Source organism: Cephus cinctus, unplaced genomic scaffold (genome assembly GCF_000341935.2).
Source record: "Cephus cinctus unplaced genomic scaffold, Ccin1 Ccin1_scaffold0173, whole genome shotgun sequence".
Taxonomy (NCBI): domain Eukaryota; kingdom Metazoa; phylum Arthropoda; class Insecta; order Hymenoptera; family Cephidae; genus Cephus; species Cephus cinctus.
In genome coordinates, this window is record NW_014332897.1 from 506,603 (window position 1) to 530,847 (window position 24,245).

At 49.0% G+C, this 24,245-nt stretch overlaps 3 protein-coding genes across 19 annotated transcripts in view; 2 read left to right on the forward strand and 1 right to left on the reverse strand.

The window, feature by feature from the left end:
* The window catches only part of LOC107264543 (dual specificity protein kinase CLK2), a 20,563-nt gene extending 7,289 nt beyond the window's left edge, over nucleotides 1–13,274 (forward strand). For 2 of the 5 annotated variants that reach the window (XM_025081788.1, XM_025081789.1), the window contains exons 4-12: nucleotides 901–1,219; nucleotides 8,668–8,746; nucleotides 10,020–10,086; nucleotides 10,524–10,637; nucleotides 10,716–10,806; nucleotides 10,882–11,052; nucleotides 11,208–11,352; nucleotides 11,429–11,679; nucleotides 11,763–13,274. In XM_025081788.1, the coding sequence (XP_024937556.1) occupies nucleotides 901–1,219; nucleotides 8,668–8,746; nucleotides 10,020–10,086; nucleotides 10,524–10,637; nucleotides 10,716–10,806; nucleotides 10,882–11,052; nucleotides 11,208–11,352; nucleotides 11,429–11,679; nucleotides 11,763–11,978 (1,453 nt within the window). In that variant the 3' untranslated portion in view covers nucleotides 11,979–13,274. Of the gene's footprint in view, nucleotides 1–900; nucleotides 1,220–2,998; nucleotides 6,643–8,667; nucleotides 8,747–10,019; nucleotides 10,087–10,523; nucleotides 10,638–10,715; nucleotides 10,807–10,881; nucleotides 11,053–11,207; nucleotides 11,353–11,428; nucleotides 11,680–11,762 lie in introns of those variants that run through there. The other 3 variants (XM_025081787.1, XM_025081785.1, XM_015732899.2) reach the window with 3 other exon arrangements.
* Nucleotides 13,262–24,245, reverse strand: part of LOC107264542 (NADP-dependent malic enzyme) — a 45,357-nt gene continuing 34,373 nt past the window's right edge. For 5 of the 13 annotated variants that reach the window (XM_025081774.1, XM_025081775.1, XM_025081776.1 and 2 more), the window contains one exon: nucleotides 23,674–24,233. Coding sequence is in view for 5 of the 13 variants with exons in the window: in XM_015732913.2 (XP_015588399.1) it covers nucleotides 13,605–13,720; nucleotides 13,800–14,094; nucleotides 14,172–14,540; nucleotides 14,608–14,919; nucleotides 15,012–15,374; nucleotides 15,443–15,601; nucleotides 19,128–19,299; nucleotides 19,959–20,021; nucleotides 23,477–23,544 (1,917 nt within the window). In the remaining 8 variants the exon portion in view is untranslated. Of the gene's footprint in view, nucleotides 13,721–13,799; nucleotides 14,095–14,171; nucleotides 14,541–14,607; nucleotides 14,920–15,011; nucleotides 15,375–15,442; nucleotides 15,602–19,127; nucleotides 19,300–19,958; nucleotides 20,022–22,264; nucleotides 22,342–23,476; nucleotides 24,234–24,245 lie in introns of those variants that run through there. The other 8 variants (XM_015732913.2, XM_025081778.1, XM_025081784.1 and 5 more) reach the window with 8 other exon arrangements.
* LOC107264554 lies at nucleotides 20,296–22,055 on the forward strand. The gene is made up of 2 exons (XM_015732933.2): nucleotides 20,296–21,546; nucleotides 21,607–22,055. The coding sequence occupies exons 1-2, from the start codon at nucleotides 21,405–21,407 to the stop codon at nucleotides 21,888–21,890; spliced, it is 426 nt and encodes a 141-aa protein (XP_015588419.1). The 5' UTR covers nucleotides 20,296–21,404; the 3' UTR covers nucleotides 21,891–22,055.

Sequence of the window (24,245 nt, forward strand, 5' to 3'; positions counted from 1 at the left end):
GGGGGGGGGGGGGGAGGAACCAATCGAAGAATCGGCACAACGCACAATCGAATGACCCATTTAGTGTGAATCGCAGCAGCTGCTTATTTTGAATGTCTGTCAGAGTGTCCAAGGCCTTTGGACAAAGTCCAAGATCAAATTGCAGGAAAATCTAGAGGATTTTTATTTCCATTTTTCTTTTCCTCATCCGAGTCAAACGACACGTCCGGCTTCATGACGTCAACGTTACTTGAGTTGGCGACGGTCATTGTTTACTGGTAGAGAACGAATAAATAATACCGATATATCCGATATTGGGAACAGCAGCGCTATTTCAAGTGTACATAGGATTAATACCTGTCGAAGAAGCGTTGGCTCATCGTGAATGCGTGACTGACTAGCCGAATGCTCGGCTGGCAGGGGGAGGATCAAACGTATCGAGGCTGTAAGGTCTTAATAACGTGTGCATATGTGAGCATTATCAAGTTCTCGTTTACGGGTTATCGAGTCGCCTTGAACTTTAGATCTCTACGTGCACATGAGATATTCTCCCTCAGGTTATCGGTTCTAACACGATCATCTCATGTTCCCGTCGAGAGAAAGAAGAAGAAAGTTTGCCTTTAATTGTATTAAAAGACGTCTCGTGTGTCTCTGTGTCCCATATTCCACATTCCGGACTTACCGCCGGGCATCTTTGTACTTTCTATAATTAGACGCTGGAACGCTGCCTAATGATAAACTCGAGAGAGTGAAGGCGAGAGCGTTTATTCGTGAATAGTGGAATATGAAAAGAAAAGACAGCTACTCTTTTTGATCGGGCTACATTATTTTTAATAGAACTAGCGTTAAAGGTAGACCAATGCGAATGGAGGAGGAGGAGGAGGAGGAGGACGAGGAGGTTCATTAGTGATTCTGTTTCAGCGGCGAGAGGGTACTGCGATCGCGGCAGCACGAGCGAGGAACTAGCGTGGAGCGCCGCTACAAGCGCAGCCATCGCAGATCGCCGAGCAGCGGCCGGCAACACTCGCACGTCCACGCGCAACACACGCATCGGGATCGGGATCGGGATCGGGAGCGGGAGCGGGAGAGGGAGAGGGAACGCGATCGCGACAGGACGCACGTCGCCCATCCGACGACCTCCCGACGCACCAGGACTCACCGGCACCATGCGACGACGCCGTCCCCCACCCACGAGCCCACGCGTCACCACCAGCGCTCGCCATCCTCCAGGAGTCAGCAGGTCAGTTTGACACTCTCTATTCCTTAATTAATTTTAATCGAGGATCCACGAGGAACCTTCATCGCGAGGGCGGCACACTTATCGCTCGCTCGGTTATTCTCTCTCACCCTCATCCTCACCCTCCTTCTCCTCCTCCTTCCTCCTCCTCCTCCTCCTCCGCCTCCTAACAATTACCCATCATTTTCAAATCACTCTGTATATCTCTTACGTATTCTATTCCGCATTTTCGCACATCGCACGTAAAAGAATTGGCGCATACGACAAGGCATGCACTAAATAGGCGGCGAGCGTTCACGGCGCAAGACCCTCAGAGTTTTCCTCACGTGTTCCCTGCAATTCCTCCTCTCTTCTTCCTTGCTTCTTCAACCTTACAGCCCTTTTTGTCTTCTGAAGAGGAAGAAGAAACAAGACGCGTGTGGAGCACAGAAGACGGAAAGACACGAACCATTTTGGGCAAGAGTTAAGACCATAAGATCTGACTGACCGGTCAAACCAAAAGTCAAGAGTTATCCCGTGTCTGCGGACTGATACTTTGAATGACTATTTTTGTCCGTTATTATGGATTTGATGGAAAATAATGAAAATAAGGACATCAGAGGCGCGGCGGGTGGTGGAGGAAAAGATAACGAACGGCGACGAGAAGACACGTGAAGCTGATATAGAGAAGTGGTGGTGGAAGAGGCGATTGCCGGGAGTAGGGACGCAGGCGACGTGCACGGCATCCTCGGGTAGTTCGGCATCGTCCCTGGAGAAGCTGCTCGTGGTCGAGTGCTGTGAATGTTGATGATTCCTCTTTCTTTCTTCGGAGCTATTTTCGAGCCACGACTATTTTCGAGAAGACTCGTCACGCGTTTCGCAGCGTTCAGTGCGAGTTTGTGCCAGATGGCCAACGCAGCGTCGTACTTCGTAGCGGTAGGCCGGCTCGGTGGAGGTTGACCTGACGATACGATGTCGTCGTCGTCGTCGTCGTCGTCGTCGTCGTTGTTGTTGTTGCAATCGTTGTTGCGGTCTAATCGTCATTCTTCTGGCAAGAATAACGACAGCGTCAGCTCCTAGCAAAGCGGAAACCAGAGGATAGAGAAAGAGCCAAAGAGAGAGGAAGAGAGAGAGAGAGAGAGAGAGAGAGAGAGAGAGAGAGAGAGAGAGAGAGAGAGAGAGAGAGCGCAAGAAAGGATATAATTGAACGGTCAAGCGACGTCAGTCTTTGCTCTAGGATGCGCCAGTAAGATCAGTGGCGACGAACCTTCGAGACAGCCGACGACTGAAAGACGCGCCCAGTGTCCAGTGCGCGTCCTCGCTGCTTATTGTGAATTCAGGTTGGCCTTTCGCGAACAATCTTGGTCCAGCCACTGACCGGTTATCTGCGAAAGAGAACAATTTAGAGCTTGTGTTTCCTCAGTGGGCTGCCGATGGCACAACAGGGCTTGGCACCTGGATTATTGGGAATCTTAGGAGCACCGAAGGAAATGGCAATGTGGTGGCCAATGCAGGGGATCCCAGGGGGTGGAGGTGCTGATAACTGTGGCAGTGCTGGCAGTGCTGGCAGCGCTGCCAGTGCTGCCAGTGGTGAAGATGCCGAAGCTGTTGGTGTTGGTTACGGCGTCAGTGGCGCGGAAGATCCCTGGGCTCCCTGGTTCCAGTCATTCGGGAACTGCCACATTGAAACGGTCGACCCGCAGGCTGCATTCGAAATAAAACTCGAGGTCACCCCCGAATCCGAATCTTCAAATTCCGAGGTAGCAGCGTTAGCTAATCAGCTATCGTCCGAATCATTAAAGCATAGTCCGTTTACTCTCTCTAACATGCGCTCCTAACACGCAGCAGCACACGCCTAGGACAAACGCGGAGTTGGTGAGACGGAGACGGCGAGCAAGCGCTCATCCCGACGTAGCCGTGCGTATTTATTTCCGTTCCACGGCAACCCGGTTTAACATTTAAATACCTTCGCATCTAGCCGCTACTCTCACAGAGAGGCAGTCGGATCGCGGAATAGAGCGCGCTGTACCCGTCGTTATATTTATATTTGGAACAGTAGCATTCGCGCGACCTGGCGGAAGCCTTGCCTCGCCCTGCTGTCCTGCTTCCACCTAGTGTCTCCTGTGCCCCATCGTGCTATTCAGTCATCCATTCGATCTGCTCGTCCGACTGCACAATGAATCTTTTCCCCAATTCTTTTATGTATCTACCTTTTGCTTTCTCTTTTACCTCCGTTTTTTCATCTTTTCTCTATTTCCATTCCCTTAGCAAAATTTATCATTTTTAATGGTGTTTTCCCAAAGGTAATGAATGTTCGTCCATTGATTTCTATTGATCAATCACACATTAGCTATGGCGAAAACCCACTGGCAATGAGAATTACTTCAAGTGGTTCGTTTTTCTTACGGCGTGGCATTACGTGAATTTTACTAGCAACATTAGGATGAGTAGCTTTGGAACGCGTTGCGGAACTATTAGGATCAGGTCGAGGAACGCGAAAAGGAGTGGTGTGGGTTAGGCTAGCAAGCATAGGCCTCGGCAAGTTCCATTGGTGTCTAACCTGAGCCAAATCGAGTCGACTCCTCGGCTAAATCTTCTTTGCGTGTCGAGGCGTTGAGAGCGAAACCAGCCGTGATGTAGCCAACTGCTCGCGTTATCGCAGCGACCACTTGGGGCAAATACCACCGATAACTCATTGATGGGAAAGCGTGCCATTGCAACAAGTAAACAAGTGCGCCGCGAGAGTAGGGATAGTAGGCACGAAGCGTCGTCTTATTTAATTAACTGCGATAATTTCTCTATAGAACCGTTCAGCGTAAGTTGAGCTTCTCCGTTTCCTGTTAAGCTATATGAATTTTATGGACGCGTCTCGACTTTGGCTGCTACGCGACTTGCTGGTCGCACTGCTGACCATGAGGAACTGTCGACGGAGGAAAAAGCAAGAGATGCTGCCGCGGGCCAAGTTCGCCTTCAGATTTGCATTTGCACTTGCACTTTTATTCGCCTCTTGGTATTCTCGTTCCTTCGTTGCATTGCGCCAAGCCCAGCCTAGCAGCGCGTGCTCCCGTTAATTTGCTTTTGAGAAAATTGGTATCACTGTCTCCAAATTCGACCTTGAAGCCACCCCGAGGCTTATTAATAGTTGTCGAGTCCACGAACCGCCCACCTAGATGCTGACCAGTACTACGCGTAACGTTCGGGCTCCCTACCTAGCAGTTATAATCGCTCGATAGAAGATCCTCTTCCGAGCACACTCGATACTCGTAGAACCGAACGTTTTCTCGCGCTAGACTCTCGCTCCTTCTGCCGAGCGAGATGCTTCACGATTTCGACGATTTCGACACCCGCGCCTCCTTGGAACAGTGACCTAGCGAACGCACCTAGTGAACGCAGAAGTGAGACTATTCCGACTGAAAAGGAAGACTTTAAAGACTATCCACTTCGGGAATCGTTACGATTGGGCACTAAAAATCCAAGAACGTCGCAGGCAATAGCGAGAGTCGCGCTTCGATTTTGATCGGACAGTGTTGGTGGTGCTGGTGTGCTGATCTGCTGATGCTGCCTCCGAGTTTCTGCAGAAGATTCTAATGGTCATTTTTTGTTGCCTCGTGACATAGTAATGTGCTCGATTACAATGCAGTTGGCTCACCTGGCTATAGTGCATCGATTGGCAATGTTTTAAATAAACGGACAGAAAGAGAATTTACGTAATCCACTAGGACGGCCTTCCTCGAGACGAGAGGGCGAGAGCGCGTTGCTAGAGGACGCATTATTTGTTGGAGCGGGCTCGGCTGCTCGGTATTTTTAGTCCGACAGTATTTGGCGGGGCGGGTCGTGCGTGCCGTCGTCTCGTATCTTTAGTGCATCCCTCTTGTGCGATCGGCATCCTCGTTCCGTTCCGTTATGCTCCCTCGAAGATCGAAAGCGTCGTCGAAGATTCGAAGATCCGTTACTCTTAACGAGGAATAACTCGGGTGGTAAAAAGTGGTGGGTGCGCGCGGGTGCGCGCGGGCACACTATGCGTTACGCGAGAAAAGACTTGACCGTCGGAACGAGAGAGGACTTTGGCGTATCCGGATACTTACCACTCATTACCGATAGTAAAGGACCAAGGCCGTCAGGTGCTCCCTCGAAGTTGGCAGCGTTATCGGCATTCGACATTTGACTCTCTATATATAATAATCTACGTTAGCATCCTCTTGTCCGAATAGCGAAATCTCCCAGTTTTTTCCTTCCTTCACCGTCGTCTCTCCTCTCCTTCTCGACCTCCTCTTCCTCCGCGGTCCCTTGGTCGCTATCGGCCATTTCCCCTCCGTCTTTCCATTCGACACCTTGTTATCTTTGGCAAGTAAGGAAAAAGTCAAAAAAGAAAAAAAAAGAAAAACAAAGAAAAAAGCCAAAAGGAAGCGCGGATGTTTGCATTGACACCGCGCGACAACATGTCGACGACGCGCCAGGGCTCGACGCGTCGGAGTCGTTACTCGCGCTCGTCGACTACCAGCGTAACGCAACTCCTAAGTGACTCGTGCTCCAGTCTTCTTCAACGACTGACTACTCGTGTTCGCGGACCTTCCTCTGCGGCCGATCGCGTCGCCAGCACTGCTTCCGCTTCAGGCTCCTCCGCCTCCTCCGCCTCCTCCGGCAGCAACCTCGGAAGTACCCGCAGCCGCCTCGAGGACAAGTACTCCTCGGTCCTGGAGCGATACTCTCGAAAGCCGGAGGACAGCTACACGCGGAAGTTGGAACGCGACCACAGCTACTATCGACGTGACGGCAGCTACCTTCGCGACGAGAAGACCCTGGAGCCTTCCGTCTCTCGCACCATCGTCAAGAGTCCGACGAGCGTCCTCCTCTCCGAGAAGGCCTATCCGTACGTGAGTGGTGGGACCCTCGCCGATTCACGTCGCGATAAGACTCCTGGTTATCAGCATCGCACCGTCGAGCGACAGAGTCTCGTAAACTCCGAGGCCTACCGGCGATATGGAAGACACAAGTCCGGCCACGCGGAAACTCGCAGTCGCAAGGTTCGTCCGCATCGAAGTGGCAAAAGCGAGCAGCTCGAAGGAGCCGCGGCTGGGAATTTCCGTTTGCGACCGATCGAGATCGATCCCACGTGCACGAGGGAGCCCATGGATCCTGAGAAGACGCCGACTGGCAGCTGCGCGGCGAACATCGCCGACGAAGCCGATCAGGCCGTTTCCGAACGAGAAGCAAAGCGCAAGGAGATACAGAGTCTGATAATGAAGTACGCGGCTATCGACGAAGCCTACGCCCAATCCGGAGGCGGAAATGCGACGCCTGCCCAGCCCAGCACTGCCGATCTCATAGCCAGCAAGTATCAGCGGAATCCGACCGCGAGCACGAACGCGATCGAGAATGCGATCGAGAATGCGAGCGCGAGCGCGAACGTGAACGGCGCGGACACGATCACGATCACGACTCCGATTGTAAGTTGTCGAGTGCGTGCTGCCGCTGCTCTGCACGATCGCCCTGCCTTCCTGGACATCCTCAATCTCCTCAATCCCCTCAATCTCCTCAATCTCCTCAATCCCCTCAACCTCGCAAGACTTTCCGACTCTTGCCTTCACCCCTGCTCTTTCCCCTCGGCTGACGTTAACGCCCAATCTCTGGTTCCTTGACAACCGAGCATCAACTAACGAACTGCTGCCTTGTTGACGCACCCGCCAAAACTAGTGCACGCCTGCGTTTGCCGTGAGAGAGTGTTCCTCCATAGTGTTTATCTAGTGACCAGCCGGATCAGCTCGATCGACTCTCTGTCGACCCGTTAAGTGCGTCGCTTCCTGCCGCGTCTTTTCTTCCTCGCCTGTTCTCTGTTGTGCCATCAGACAGTATTGCGAATTATCAGCAAACTCCTTCCCCCATCTTCCTTTGTCTTTTTTCTCTTTTTTCTCTTTTCCCTTCTTCCTTCTTCGCCTGTATTCTGAAATAAAGCACATAGTAGGCCTACCGCGACTTCAGGGTGGTGGGTGGGATCATGGATGAAGGTAAGGGTCTGATGTTAATGGGGATTTTTTGGAGGCCCGGGCTACTTGAGGACAACAGCGTTACGTCGCGGATACGGCCGATAAAAAAGAAGTGTCCTTGACAAAAATAAACTGCGTTTATCTTTATCTCGGGAAGAGCTGCTGGGATTTTATCGAAGGTTCGGGATCCTAATCCTAATTTCGAAATTCGAAGTACTCTTGCACGTGGTATGTACGTTACCGAGACTACCTCACGCGGATCTGTTCCTCCTTGGTGCAGAATCGGGATCGCGGAAAACCGAGTTGTATCTTTCGTACGCGCATCAGAGTCATTGAATTCTTTCGCTTGTTCCATTTCTATTACGCCGTAATCTCTTGCATTTAAATGGGGTCCCTCTACTTTCACTCTCTCTCTCTCTCTCTCTCTCTTTCTCTCTCTCTCTCTCTCTCTCTCTCTCTCTCTCTCTCTCTCCTTTTCACTCTCTCTCCTCTTTTCCCCTTGTCTTTCTCTCTCTCTACCTCTTTCCTGCAATCCTGTGTCTGTCCGATTCACCGTCCGTTGATCCTGCTCTCCGTCAACCTGTCTGAGCCAATGAGGTACGTTAGGTTAGTGACGTGAGGACGTGGTGGAGGTAGAGGCCGAGGGTGAACGCCGAGAGTAGGCCGAGCCGATGATGCCGTCTTGTTCTGTTCTGTTCGCATCGCGAACATTGTCTTTGTTATAATATCTTTGACTTGCTTTTACTTTTGTGCCGATGGTAATACATGCCCCGCAACTTTCTGACTTGGCAAATCATTTTGCCCTCTCCCCTTTCTCTCTGATTGTTGGGTTACATCTCCGTTGTAATGGAATGGAATCGAATGGAATGGAATGGTCAATCGACTGGTGGGCGCTCGGATCGGTCATGATGCCTGGCGGGACCGGTTAATCCCCCAACACGTCCGTTCGTCCCTCCGTCTGTTCGCCCGTCCGTCCGTTTTTACATCCTGCCGCGTGTCCGTCCGTGTGCCGTCGTCCTCGTGGTGGTGGTGGTGATGATGATGATGATGATGATGATGATGATGATGATGATGATGTTGATGATGATGATCATATAATCACGATCATGATGATGATGATGATAATGATGATGACGACGACGACGACGATGACGATGACGATGATGCTGATGCTGATGATGACGATGATGATGCCGATGACCGACCAACCCACTGATTCGTGCGACCTCCGACCGGGTGCCTATGGCGGCGGATGTTGTCGTGGTGCTCTTCTACGAACCTCATCGACCATGGACATGCGGTATCTGCTCTGCTGCTGCTTCGCTGGATCATCGACGATGGGCTTGATGATGGTTCACGACGATGAACACGATGGGGCGATGACTGCACGAATAACATGGGAACCACCCGGGGCGAATGTACCCACGCACACGCGCACGAATGCACCTTGAACACGCTCTCGAATGGCATCCGTTTTGCTGGAAATAGAGCCCACGACCGCCCTCCGTCGAGGACGATGAAGACGGCCACCTTGTTTACCGATCCGGCGACATCCTGGCAAATAGATGTTCGTGAATACGTGAATACACTCATTGTAGTAGATTTAAGCAAGCCTGATCGATCGATCCGATCGGTCATGCCGTACCACCATATTATAGTACTCTATTATTTTTATTTCTCTTTTTCTATTTATCTATTACTTTCACTTTCTCTCTTACTCTCCTACTCTCTTACTCTCTTTCTCTCTTTCTCTTTTTACTTCAATTTCTATCAGTCTATCTGTCAAACTCTCATTCTCTCATTGTTCCTTATTTCTTTAATAATTAAATACTTTCATTAGCTCGTTCTCTGGTACTCACTTCTCACACACTGTTTTATTTTATTCATAACGTCTTTAATGTCTCTCGATCTATCGATCTATCGATCTTCCTACCAGCTGCTGTAGGCATTGTACTCTGACACGCTACCTACACTCCATGATGTTGTCAGTCGCGATGTCGATCACATATATATATATTTATATATATATTTATATATATATATATATATATATATATTTCTCCCTACAAAATTAATTGGCATTCTCGCGCACTCGCTGTGCCACATTAACTTTTCAGATGCTGTTCGGACATCTCGCTGTAATCGCGAATCGGAAGTTGTCGTCCCGACGTCAACACTCGAGGAAAAGGCGCCTTAGCATTACTTTCGAGTTTTCGAGCACGAAATATTCGGTATCACTTGTTGTCATTTTATCTTGGTTCGTACATCGCAATAGCGCTTTTCTTTGGTGTAGACATCGGGAAGAACTTTTCGTCCCCTTAGGAGCGAATAGCATTTCCTCGTATTGTCTGGCTATCTCTCTCTCTCTCTCTCTCTCTCTCTCTCTCTCTCTCTCTCTCTCTCTCTCTCTATGATGATCAGTTTCTAGTTTCCCTCTATATTCGTTACATTATCTCAAGTTTCAAGTAACTTCAACGCGGCACATAGAGAGGCAATGCTATTTCGTTGTTTCTGTCAGGGCCGTAGGACTTTAGGGCTTAAGGAGAACAACAGTCATTACGCTATACTTGTTCATTCATCCGACCGAACGCTCCCGGAAGTCTCTTTCATAATTAATAAACCGACTGGCCGGTTTGTACTATCCCTTTCGTTTTTTTTTTTTTCGTTTGTTTTCCACAATCGTCATTCTTTAGACTGAGAATCATTGTAATTACCGCCGCGTCGCCCTGTAGGCCTCATCTTGAGGTGAGCAAGAGAGTGCCTTTTCGTTGGAACCCCTAGAGCTTCCGAGGCGGGAGGTCCGTCTATTCTTGATACTTACCCAGACTTTTCCATTGCAGATAAAGTACTGGCCACCCTAGGAGAGGGTACTTTTGGAAAAGTTGTCAAGGTTAAGGACTTGCAGATGTAAGTGCGAGCACTCAGCTCTCCATACACGTGTACTTTTTTATATTATAGCTAGGTTAGCTCCTAGCGCTATATGGCAAACTCAGGGACCGTATCGACCGCATGTTAAAAATCTTCTCTAGAAACAAAAAAAAAAGCGCACGTGCTGTTATAAATGAGAAGGAGGAGGTGGTGGTGATATAAGAGGCGGTAATGATGGGACGACTATGCACTTTGTCTCAGCACGCGCATCTTGCGGCTGCTCTGCCAATCAACCCGCGTACTTGGTGCAGGAACGGACGTTCTTCGCAAGCGCGAAAACATTGAGACATTTATATTATTACATTCTTATTCTTATAATAAGGAGAAAAAACGAGAAGTTTGGCGTTGCCTGCGCCTATCGCCCAAGCACTCTCATGCGATCTTGCCTTTGGGTCCATGTTTCCTTTTCTTCGCAGGGATCACGTGATGGCGCTGAAGATCATTAAGAATGTCGAGAAATACAGAGAGGCTGCGAAACTCGAAATCAACGCCTTGGAGAAGATCGCCTTAAAAGATCCGGAAAATCAACAGTCAGTATTTAAAGTCTGCTACCAGTTTCGCTACTATTTGACTGACAGATCTTTTCACTGGACTTAATTTCTTTTCAGCTTATGTGTTAAAATGCTCGATTGGTTCAATTACCACGGCCACATGTGCATTGCCTTTGAAATGTTGGGCCTCAGCGTATTTGACTTCTTGGTAAGTATTATAAGTATTTTGCGATTCTCTCGCGTTCCTTGGACTGTGTCCGATGAAATGCATCGTTTCTAACAGAGAGACAACAATTATCAGCCATACCCACTGGATCACGTGAGGCACATGGGTTACCAGCTCTGCTACGCTGTCAAATTTCTTCACGATAATAAACTCACTCATACCGACCTGAAGCCGGAGAACATCCTCTTCGTCGATTCTGACTTTGACACGACTTATAACAGTAAAAAGGTTAGTCATTTTTGTCAGACACGGGGACTCGTCCAAGGACGAGATACGATATACGGCGTCGTCGATACGAGAAATGGCTTCGCTTTTCGTTCTCAGACCTTGTGATATTCGTCATTTTGCGAAGGATGGAGTTTATTCTAAAGCGTCTCAAAAAGTTCCTTCTGTTTAAGCGAAAAGACGTACGGCGCGTTAAGAGGACGGACATCAGGCTCATTGATTTCGGTAGCGCTACCTTCGATCACGAGCATCACAGCACGATCGTCAGTACGAGGCATTACAGGGCGCCCGAAGTTATCTTAGGTCAGTATTTTCTCACAAAACGCAGCAATTTTTCGATTTGTTCATTCAACACGCATCTGTTTCGATTGTCGCGCAGAATTAGGATGGTCGCAGCCCTGCGACGTTTGGTCCATTGGATGTATACTGTTCGAGCTGTACCTGGGCATTACGCTGTTCCAAACGCACGACAACCGCGAGCATCTTGCGATGATGGAGCGTATTCTGGGACAGATTCCGCATCGGATGGCCCGCAAAACAAAAACCAAGTACTTTTATCACGGGAAGCTTGACTGGGACGATAAGAGTTCCGCTGGTAGATACGTACGGAATAACTGCAAGCCTCTCGACGTGAGTATCATCCGTAGCGACCAAAATTACGTCTTCCGTTACGCGTATTGGTTTTTACCTGACGCACATCTTCCATCTTTTAGCGATATCTGCTCTCTGATGACGAAGACCATCGGCAGTTGTTTGATCTGATCCAGCGAATGCTAGAGTACGAGCCGTCGCAGCGCATCACCCTGAAGGATGCTTTGACCCACTCCTTCTTCGACGCGCTTCCGGCTTCCCAGAGATTACCGGATCCAAGAGCAGCCGGTGACCATTCCCAGCAATCCCACGAACGCTCTCACTCGCTCTCCCGATGAAGCTAGGAAAGGGACCGACCTCCGTACTGGACAGACACGCCAACGATGCCAACGATGCCAACGACGACGACGACGACATCGTCATCGCGCCTCTCACTACTTTTTCTTATAAATTCTCAATCCTCTTTTCTTCTCTCTCAGCACTTTCTAACCTCCTCTTGACCCCTTCTCATCCTCACTTTCTGCCTACCACTCTTCCTTTTTCTTCTTACACGCTTTCCTATTGCTATCCACTTGCGGCTTCATCCTTTGCGTGTAGTTCTCCTCTGGTCCGTCGTCGTAAGAATCGGTAGCCGGAAACGTCGAGAGGGCTTGGAATGCGTCGGCGCTACGAAATGGCGAAGGAGTCCCTCGCGTCTCGAGTAATCGAGCTCGATCAACAGCGAAATACGGCTTGGCACGCGGAAATTCAAGTGTCTGGACGGTTTAGCGTAACAGTGTCCCGGGAATTGTAAACATTTTGTAACGCTCTTCTGTACATTTTATCTCTTAATTTTATTACGAATGTTATTACGCAACAAAGTTTGAAGTAAAGATAACTTGGTCGCACTTTACAATCTATTTGTTGTAAGTTAGTATAACTCGATACTGTTCGAGATTAAGGATCGGATGAGTAAGTAGCAGTAAGGTTATAGTGAGTTACGTGTAGAGTGCTAAGTAGACAAGAAAAAGAATTAAAGACGAAGAACGAGGAGGAGATTCTGCTACGGCGCGCGATAGGTGCCTATGCTGCGGTGTCCTCTTCCACCGATCGATTCATGCTCCCTACATAATCGCCCGTACGCCCGAACGCGTTTGTTTATTCACAGACTCTTTACACACAATTAAACACGATGCCAATTTGAAGGAAATGAGCCAGTTTTTTTTTTCACAGAATCCAATTATTTGCTAATATTTTTTGAAAATCTTTCCACAGGGCGAATAATTGACTGAATTCTAATCATCCATTTGAATTACATTTGATCCCCTGAACGTACGACACAGTACGAATCAAGTATGATATACTATATTACTTTGTTGGCCTGAGTTTTTTTTTTTTTTTTTCCATTTTTCTGTAAATAGGACGACGATCTTTCTGGCTAAGTCCGTACAATTTTCTTAAGATATCTTTTTGTTCTCATTATATCTCCACGCCGAAAACTCACTTTCTGTTGTCGCCATTTCCGTATATGCGATGTAATAGTTTGACGTCTCGTATCAACGATACTCTCCCGCCATTGTCATACGCGATACAAAATGTCTGAACATCGCGATGCTATTTTCGATGGCAATAAATACATCTGTTTTAAATAATAATAATAGTGACTTTATTAAATTGGCATAACTCAATTTGTACAACTATTCCTGTTTCGTGGAATCATTCATTAAATACCATTTACCTTACCAAATCAAAAAAGATCCGATATCAACGTCTCTTCGGTAGAGTTATTCTTCTGATAGTAGACCAAGCTGCAATGTTCCAAACTCAAATTACAATTGAGTTTATTACTTTATATGTATGTAATATGAACAACAGTCATTCGAATGAGGCAGTGGACTTAAGTCATTCGAGTAAGGCGATGGTGGGTCCTTGCGGGGCGACATTGCAGCGAAACACATTGAGAACGACTTGATTCGTAACTGAAGTTAGAGCTTTGGCCAAGAATACGTCGGCGGCACCGACGCCTTGTATTTGGTGTCATAAAGCTGGGCTTTCACGAACTCTTCGTAATCCTTCGGCTCAGGATGCACAGTGGCCAGGGCTGTCAAACGAAATGACGCATCTTAAAGTAAAAGGATCCAAGGACAGAGAACAATTTAAAGAGAACCGAATAGACTTACAATTCTTGAAAGCGTACTCCATCACCTTTACGGCAATCTTCAAAGAGCAAGTCTGGATGTCGTTAAGCGGAGGATAGAGATTTCCACTATCCAAGTCCTTCTCGGTAACGAGGTCGGAAAGGACTGTCGCCGCAATAAGGAAGGTTTCCTCCGGAATGTATCGCATGCCCGCGCAAATTGCCCCGAGGGCGATTCCCGGGAAAATGTAACTGTTGTTACCCTGTCCAGGGTAATAAGTCTTGCCGTTGAGAGTGACCGGGTCGAAAGGAGAACCACTTGCGAATATGCATTTGCCCTGTACAAATAAGCCTGTCGTTAGAATGTCCGTTCGTAATTACAATTAGCAAAAGGACGACTGAAGTATGAACTTGCCTGAGTTGCGACGTAGGCCTCTTCGGCCGTGCATTCTGCCTTACTCGTTGGATTGCTCAGGGCAAAGATGACGGGTTTATCGTTGTTCTTTCCCATCTCCTCGAGGATGTCTCTGGTGAACGCACCACCTATCGCCGCCGCTCCGATGAGGACGGTGGGCTTTGCCAGCTTGACCACTTCGCCGAGAGTCTTGATAGGCGCGTCGTCTCGAGCAAAGTGCACCTTGTGCTCAGTAATGCCACCCTCGGGTCGGTTCTTGACAATCAACCCTTTCGAGTCGACCATCCAGATCCGTTGCTTGGCTTCCTCCACGCTGACTCCCTCTCTCTCCATTGCCATTACGCAGAGAGCAGCAATCCCGAGAGCAGCCTGAGCAGACGACAATCAAGACAATAAGCGACCTTTGGATCCACCATTTTATTCTGACAAAAGTTACCTCTCCGGCGCCCTGGAAGACAATCGTGTTTTCCGAGAGCTTGGTCTTGGTAATACGAAGGGACGCGATGAGACCGGCGACAGCGACGCTCGCGGTGCCCTGGATGTCGTCGTTGAAGGTGCAGTAGTGGTCCCTGTACTTGGTGAGCAGCCTGAAGGCGTTGGCGTTTCCGAAGTCTTCGAATTGGATGAGAGTGTTCTGTCCGTAACGTTGAACGACGGCTCCCATGAACTCGTCGAGGAACGCGTCGTATTCGACTCCAGTTACGCGCTTGTGCCTGTGACCGATGTAAAGAGGATCGTCGAGCAGCGACTGCAGCCAATAATGGCCGTCATCGAGCTCTGTTAGCGTCGCTTTGCCGGGATACTTATGAAAGGAACGCGACACGACACGCCTTTACCCACCTGGGTGTTGGTGCCGACGTCAAGGGTGATCGGCAGACACTGATGAGGCTTTATACCAGCAAGGGCGGTGTAGAGCGAGAGCTTCCCCACAGGAATGCCCATGCCGTGAGCTCCAAGGTCACCCAGGCCCAGGATCCGCTCTCCGTCGGTGACGACGATCGCTCGAACGTCGTGCTCTGGCCAATTCTTCAAGACGTCATAGACGTGACCCCTGTCATGGATGCTGATGAAGAGGCCACGAGGCCTCCGGTAGATCAGCCCGAACTTCTGGCAGGCCAGACCCACCGTCGGCGTGTAGACCAGGGGCATCATCTTCTCCACGTTATCGCCGAGCAACCGATAGAACAGCCTCTCGTTTCGATCCTGCAAGGCATTCCAGGTCAAGAATGGGGAAGAGAAGAGCAAGAAGACAATGGAGAGGGAATATTTACCAGAAGGCCCGTCAGATATATATACTTGGAGAGGTCATCCGTGTAGCGTTCTAGGTTGAGACGGCAAAGTTCCAGCTGCTCGTCCTGAGTCTTTACCGCGGCCGGAAGTAGTCCGTGAATTCCAAGTGTCTGCCTTTCCTCGATAGTGAAGGCCATTCCCTGGAGGACACCGCGGAAGGCGAAGCTTTAACTCTCATTATCGTGCGACTACCTTGAAACTCGCGCGATCGTTAACTCTCAGCTGATTTGCTTCTTTCCCGACAAAGAAATCTCCGAGTCACGCTTGAACTTTATATCGAAATAACATTGCAAGATTGTCGATGGAGGGGGAACCTGACGAAGTACTGCGTTTCCATGGGCACACAGAGCAACGATATTATTCGCGGTCGGACCTTCGAGTAATTCATAGTTCGCTTGGAAAGTGGAATCGATTACTAGTTTGACGGCGCTCAAATGATCGACTCCAATTGTAATTGAAACGAGGACGCTGTCTGGCGCTTTGCCCATCGTGTCGATCCTATTCGTTGCTGTGCTATTCTACATACGAAACGCCTATGGGAATTTGGGAAATGTCCTATGCCGGGCTTGCTCCGAACAAAGGTGACCCGATGGTTATCAGCTTCGAGGAATTCGAAGGCAGCCGTTCGGCCGGAGGGACAAAGCTTTGTTTGCTTATACGGAGCGAATAGTGATTCCGTAGCGCAGCGCGTTGCGCGAGTGCATCACGTGAGAGCTACTGGATTAATGCGCAGTCAGTTCGTGACCTGCGGTAGGACCGCACCGTCACCTCTGACGTCCTGACTCTTTGCGCCCCCCTCTCCCTCCTCCTATTCAGAAAGCGTCCAACGTTCGGTCTCTACTATATGGCACAATTACATAACAGATTGTTGTTCCTGCCTACGTGAGCGCGCGCATGCGTAGACCAAGCGGTTGGACCAACCGAGACAGAGAGTGGACGGCACATTCGATGCCCTGACCTTCAGGCGTCTCGCGGCTTTCCCGGCCTTCGGCACGATAGACTTTGTGGGACGTTAGAGTCCACAGTCAGTCGCAGTAGAGCGCGGCTTATGTAATCCCGATCGAATTGAGCCTCCAGGGTATTCACTTTCGCTTTCGTACGGATGGAGAGGAAGGAGAGGGTACGACCCAGTCGCCGAATGTTCCCCGTCAAGATCTTTTCATAGCTCCCTCTCACCCGTGGGGCGACTGGTGTGAACATCCATGCTCCAGAGATCTGCCTGCGACGGTTGATAGACTTCAAGCAGAATCGCAAACACGCGTCCTTAGCGCATCGGCACGGTCGGCACACGAACGGCACACGAACGTGCGCGATTAGCAAGCTCATGATTATAGTCGGGATTATTATTGGCTGTATCGTCAATCGTCGGCGGATCCTCGGGCTCCGGCAGCGATAACATATTCCAGGTTCGATGCTTACGTAACATTCCGATAGGACGGGGCATAGTACGAGGTCGCTTCGTCGAGCGATTGTTGTATCATTTCTTTCACGGTCAAGATGACGCCGTAGACGCCGTCCTTGCCGCCGTTGAATATATCTCAATTTTGAGGCTTCAAATTACCTTTAGGTAAGCTAAATGCATATTTTGGGGCGCTCAATATGAATTGGATGGTCAGGATGGAGAGCCTCGCTATTTCCGAAGCGTCTACCTTGTCTGAGAGAGTCCGTGTTTTTCCGCTAGATAACTCGCACAAGGTTAAACAGGGAGATCAGCCCTTTAATCCAATCGTGGAGGTCGTCGACCTACCATCGGGACTCGACGGACGCTGCTCCACGATTCGCCTCGAACACCACCCACGCGATTCTTGCTATACCCTCGTCTCTTTATTTTTCGATGCAACCATCACGCTGCCGCAAATACGAATAATCACGAAATTGTCCCACGGGTCGGAAACACATTCTTCGTTGGGTTCCTAGAAACGGTCCACAGTTCTTCATTTTGTAGAAGTGCTTTTCACGCGACGAGTGCATGATCGGGTCGAGTCAAGCGCCGACCTTCTCGTCAAATTTTAAACGTTGCTACTTTAAGCGATGCTAAAATTCCTAAACAAGATCACTATCTTATCGTCGTATGACGTCGCATAAAAACAACCAACTTTAAAGCACGAGTTCCCGATACGCTGGCTGCCTCGAATTTATGACGGTTCGCGTTAATCAAAGCTATAAAGTAGGAAGAGGGGACGGAGATTCGGTCGGCCCACTTTATACCCGTCCATCGATGGCGAGCAGAGCCTCAGGAATTGGCGGAATATGATCTTCACGATAGGGGACCAAGGTCCACCAGTCCTTCTCCATCTTCTTGAGAGCCTCAACACGTATTGACATTTGGTTCCTCGCTCCGTAGATTTCCCTACCACCCCGTATAACAAACAACCCTCCGTGGATACGGTTGCCGGGGTTCCTCGTCTCACAAAACTCAAGCAATTCCCCCCCACCCCCACCCACCCTCCACCAGCAACTCAAGCGCAATCGATATTAACAGTCAAAGGTCATCCTACCACTCTAAATCACACAGTGCACAACGTTAGGTCGCCGTGAATCATTTTCATTCGGAATTTCCTTTCGGTGAGGTGTCGATTCTATCGGCGTCGCAGCAACTCTCTCTAAAGTGCGAGACCTGCGGCAGCCCGCGACCCAGTTCAACAGGCAAATTCGTCCAAGGTCACGCGTCGAACGCGCCTGCCGGTGCTCGATTGCACCGGACGCGATACTTTCACGCGTGGCCTGCGGTTTTGGACAGCGCGAAAAGGACTCGCTTTGAGCTATGACAAATTCTGATCTGGATCGACATCTAACCAAACGAAAAAAAATCAACGTAACCCCCATTCAAGGTAGCAACATCCGCAAAGAATATGAATTACTCGGCATTAACTTTCAGACTCATGCAATCGGCCCTGTTGTTTCGCCAGTCCATGTTATTCGATGACTCGGAGTTGTTTTTCCTTTTCGGAATGCGATTGGACAGTCATTGCGGAAGTGACACTCCTCCGAGCCGAACGGCGCATAGTCCAAAACCTTGTATTGCTGGTTGTAAAGTACGAACTCCAACTAAACAAGTTTCCTGGCAATTGGCTGCTGACGCGCGCGCGTCTGGGATCTTTCATCGATGCTTATGTTAATGAATTTTGCGTTTGAGTGAATCAGCACAAGTACCTGTTTACTGCCTTTTGTCCTTTGCTCTTTATCATACGAGGTTTCTAACCTAGCCAGACAAATGATCTGGGAATGTTCAACGTCTGTTTCGACAATCTTCCAATTTCGAGGAATCAAAGACAGGGCAAAGCATTTTCCATCGGAATGACGTTATGAGAAAAGGGTGAATCGAATGACGTACGTACGTGTACACGGCGCTTGTAGACACCTTGTTCGCTTTGCACAGTTCGCGCTGTGGAAGCGACATGCAAAAGGGCGAATGCTTGGGCAAGGAGAGAAGCTCGTAACGTGCTTCGAGGCGCAAACGTCAAACCCAGAAAGGCAAAGAGTTAATCGAGTCGCGTGGGCTCGGAGGTCGTGTGCCAATATCTCTTTCGTTATATGTCCGATGACGATCGTTACTCGTAGGAGTGTTAATTCTTTAAGAGGAGTTGAACGAAAAAACGAGAAGCTAAGAATCAAGCAGAGGATGACATTAGCGTGCACGAAGGAATATCGTAACGTGCGACCTACCTTGTTCAGCTGGGGATTCTTAATGTGGTCAAGACCACTGACGAGTCCAGTACAAATGGCATCTCCTGGACCTCGCTGTCCAATCTGGTCACGTTCAAGGCTGGGCATCGCTGACGGTAAGGAGCTCATTTCACGGCGGCAACAACTGTCAGCCTGGCTACTACCTCGGATCCTGCAATCGACGAGCTAGTCAGCAATGGCTAGATATCGTGGAGTGCGCTCGCAGCTGGGGAAGCGAGGAGAGGAGAGCAAGACTAATATCGAGAGTGTGGTAGAGAGGGACAGCCAGCGACGCAGGCGCGTCGCGACGCGCAGTCGCGTGCTCATCCTGCCCTCGATTAGAGAACACTTGAAACTATTCGCTCAACGACGGAGCGACGATCGCCACGCAACTCGACGACGTCGTTGGCGTCGGTCCAAGACAGAAAGCGCCACTCTCGCCCCTCGTTCGGACCGACGGAACAGAGAAACATCCGAAGGCTGATTCTCCCACCCAATTGCATTCAACTGTACCTAATGGGGAGTAGTGGCGTCGCCAGCCGCCTTGTCGACAAACTTCGATTCCTCGACGGATAATGACGCTGCTTCACCCTTCGAATGGAGCTCCATTTGACGCATAGATTCTCTGGTAGATGTCGGTGAGGGTAGCTAAGCGCTTTTCCTCGATACGCGTGAGAATGAGTGCGGCGTAAAGAAGGCGTCGTCAGCGTGCGTTGAGACGCCTATATTAATACATGCAAGAAGCAATGGATGACTTCTGATGGACCTGTACTTTGGAACAGCAGTAAGTATCTATAGCTAGTGAAGGATCGTCAGTCTCAACTACGTTACCTAGGCTGGTAGAGCGTTTGATCCCATCTGGCAGGTTCCGGGTCCTTGCTTGTGTACCGTGCACTGTTTGATCCCCGAGAGAAAATGCATGACTGACAAGCTAATCGTAGGAAATGTCTCGAGGACATTTTACGACGGAGCAAGAGAAAGAAAGAGAGCTTGCGGGAACTATACGTATCTTGGACTGAGAGTCGAGTAGGAGGTTAATCGCGACATCGAAGGGAGCGCCAGTTTCTCGAACGCGGAAGAGGAAGGTCATGGCAATAGTTGGAGCGCCGACGGAAAATCAGGCGTCTTTCGGTATTTGGCTCGATTGGCAATGCAGGGAGCACGTGTTGCCCCCTCTGCTATGCACATTTATGTGGCGTCCCAAAGTGGCCAACAGTCTTTAGCGTTTCTCGCCTCGCTATGCTTTTATAAATAAAACAGATTCGCCGATTCCTCTGACGTCGCAATCCCTCTAGTCAATGTCTAATTTCCCTCAAAGGGACACACTGTTAACTCGACTTTGCGCAATTAGCACCTTAGTTACGTGAGCTCAGAAATTCCTCCCTCCTAGGAGCTCTCTCTCTCTCTTTCTCTCTCTCTCTCTCTCTCTCTCTCTCTCTCTCTCTCCTCGCCCCTCCCCCCGTGACTCTTAGTCGGCGCGTGGAGCGTATCCAACGTGAGTGGTGACACGTGCTACGAAGATATTGCCTTATTGCGGAAAATTTGGATCTTTGAACAGATTGCGTGGTGTTAATGTTTCACACAAATAATTTTGTTTACTTTGATCGATTAAGTGCAAGTATCTCTGCTAAAACGTTTCTACAAATAATTTCTTGAAATTTTGCTTAACAAGCCCAGCATTATAAACTAATACTCGTGGATCAGTGAGTGGAAGATGGAAAACTTTGTATATATAATCAGCTGTTTTTGTGTTTTCTGAAATACCAAGGAATGGTAAGAGACTCAGAAATTTAAATAGCAAACGACTATGAATTATCTTTAAACGGACGGGACAAAGAGCAATAAGTGACGCTTCGAAACCCTATGCCCACTGAGTAGCACCAAGGATTGTGGAATAAAATGAGTCGTCAATCATTAGACTATAGATTGATGTGAATTGTGTTTTGGTAAACACTTTGGATTGTAATTTATGTCCTAAAAATGCTCTGCCAATAGGCTAACTGCAGTGTAGCTCATTATCCGTGGTAGCAAATCTCCGCGATTTTTCATTTTCGCTTGTGGCACGCAGTACTTGGTGCCTGTTCTTCAATGTGTCATCGAAACCACGATGCGCGCTGCGTGCTACTCCGAAGTAGAAAAACAGAGGAATAGTGTAACCAATGGTGCATCCTGTTGTCACTCCTTCCACGCGCGCATTAAAAGATATGCACTTAATGCTGTGCACCAGTTACTGATCAGGTAGCCACCCTAAAGTCCATCAGTGACAGGCTAGCCAGGATGGATGTTACGTTTCAGTCGCCCTTTTACTTCTCGAACTTCCAACCAAGTACAAATGTGATAAGTTCACCGCTGGAAGACAACGGAAGCCTGAACTCAGAGCATCCGATGCCGAAGACGGATACCAGTACAGTAAGGTTTAGTAAGTAAACCACTGGCGGCCTGTATAATTTGAAGAACTTTGTAGATTGGATTTGAACAGATCTGGAGGCAGTGGGCAATCCTGGAGCCAGGAAGGAGCCAGGAAGACCTCCGAGAGACTCATTGAACGTAGCGCGAAAGACCGATCGATCACGCGGCTACGAAGTACGCGGGAGTCCGGACAGAGCGGACGAAACGGACGAAACGGACGAAACGGACGGTCAATGGCAGAGAAGGGACGCGGGACGCGTGATCGGTTATCCGTTGTCGGGCAAGGCGGACGCGCACAACAAATACTTGTTTTCGTTTCGTTTCGTCGTGAAAATCATACGACTGGTTACATAATACGAGTACAAGCATGGTTTGTACTTTCATTCGAATTACCTCGGATGGAAAGAGAAAGGACGAGCGGCTTACCGAACTGCCCTCGCGTTCAAAACTTCTCGATGTAACGAAATTATTGTATTTTTCAAAAATTTAGTAAATATCCTGGAATATAATGTTTTCATAGTTGGTTTGTTCTGTGTTTCCGGGAATTATTCACTGGACGATATCAAGCTTTGCGGTAAAGCCTTTATCAGCTGTTTAGATTAGAACGAATCGAAAGTCTTAGCTCGTTTTATTCGACAAATGTATACATAGATCGCAAATATATGTGTAAATATATGTGTGCGTCCAGTATGGCTGATTTGTGAAATTCTCAAGAGAAATAAGCGCACCTACGTGTTCCGAGGAAGAAGCGAGCTGCTTGCGCAATCGAAGAGAAACGATGCGACGTCATCAGATTCCTGAAAAGATTGCCGTCACGATCGGATAGGAATAATTATTCTGTCCAATTAACAGCTAGCATTGCGCAGCACATAGCACGCTTTTCCCTCATGACTCTGTTTTACGTATGCCCGTCTACCTGAAAATTCGAAATTTGACTCTTTGAAGTCTGAGCAGTGCTTCGGAGGAGCAGACGAACAGACGAACAGACGAGCTCTGGGAAAATAAAAGGATAAGAGGAAGCAAGAAACTGGGCACCCCGGACCACGGGAAATTGCCAATGACGTCCGCAGTGTCCGAATTCGAACGCGCGAATGGTGCCACTTGGCCATCTTAGCATTATGGTTAAAGACTTGGATTTGAGATGAGGTTATTAATAGCTGGACGTTGAATTCGCAAAGGAGACGCACAGCATTCGTGGCCTGCGGGGCCGGACGATCCACGGTTTGACTTTCGAGTTTTCTCAAGACTCCATTAGCCGCGTGAACTGTGACGATCGGCAGAGTCGTAACCAGTTTCGGCTTGATTATCGCTGGCTTTAGGATAAGTCGAAGTTTTGTCGATTAAATGTCCAAAGAGGTTTCGGTTCTTTAGCTTGACAGTTCGGCCAGAATTCCACAAGTTCCCCTCCCTTTGGTCTGAGACGCCCCCTCGCCTTACGAGCTTCTGAGCTTCCAGCGTTATCTATTGGCGCCTCTCAGCTGAGGGTAAACTGCTCGAACCTCGCAAGTCCCACGAGCTCGATTATGTAAAAGTTTGAAAAGTTTCGGTCGAACTTTCATTCCAGAACGACGGTTCTTATCACGATTAGTAAAATGTCGTCATCCCGAGAATGGCGTGTTGGCGGCCCCTCTGGCCTAACTACGAGCAAAGTCATCACTGAGTATCGTAGTGCCCCCCGGGTGGTGCACTTCCGATAAGACTATCCACGAGAAATAATGTTGGCCCAAGAAACGTGGCGAGGATGGAAGCATGGAAGCGCGAGTGGCAAAAGTAAAGAAGAGAATCGAGGCAGCGGGCGCTGCCTCTGGATTGGCTCGTTTGGCTCGTTTGGCTCGTTTGGCTCGTTTGGCTCGTTTGGCTCGTTTGGATTAATCGATGGCACTCATAGAAATGGAGCTCTCATAGAAAAGTGCGTAAAGCAAACGTGTCTCTGAACTCACGTTCTAACGGTGCAATCCTGGGACCCGGTGTAGAGGTCCTTCGAGTCCTTAGAGTGGGAACTGCCCATCGTGCCGAGTGTCTCGTCTATCCTAGCTATAGCAACGCAACTGCGATAATCTAGACGGAAGCGTCACTCTTGATATTCTTCGGAACGGGTGCTCCTACGTTTTAGAGATACTGGATGTTTAATGCCTTATCGTGGTTATTGCTGATAAGGCCTCGGTCACCCTGAACGGTGCTTGACATTGGAAACTAATCGAGATCCAAACTAATCTAATTGTAAGTCACTCGCGATCCGTCTCGGCAGAACTAAGGATCCAACTGTTTGCGATCAGCTGGCAACGGCAGCTACGAACTGCGCCACTGCTGCGAACGATCGAGAAGACGAGCGATCGGCCCCGCTCCCAATCCCACCAGTCTACGTTTCCCTGACAATTGCGCTGCGCTAGTCCTCGACGCACCATCAATAGTGCCGACCTGCTGGCATTCACTTTGTATTACGACCTTGTCATGGTCCACCTATCGTTCTCACCTCTCTCTTTCTCTTTTTCTCTTTTTCTCTTTTTCTCTTTTTCTCCGTTCATGCCGCAACACAGTCTTTTTGCCCATTTGTTCTCTCCCACCACCTTCCGTCCTTTTTCACATACATCTGCTCAGACTTTCTTTCACAGTTACAGCCACTTTCGTTGCTACTTTTTTCCACCATCCGCGTTATTGTTCGCCTGCGCTACGACCAGCCACCAAAACAATTCGACTCTAATCGATCGA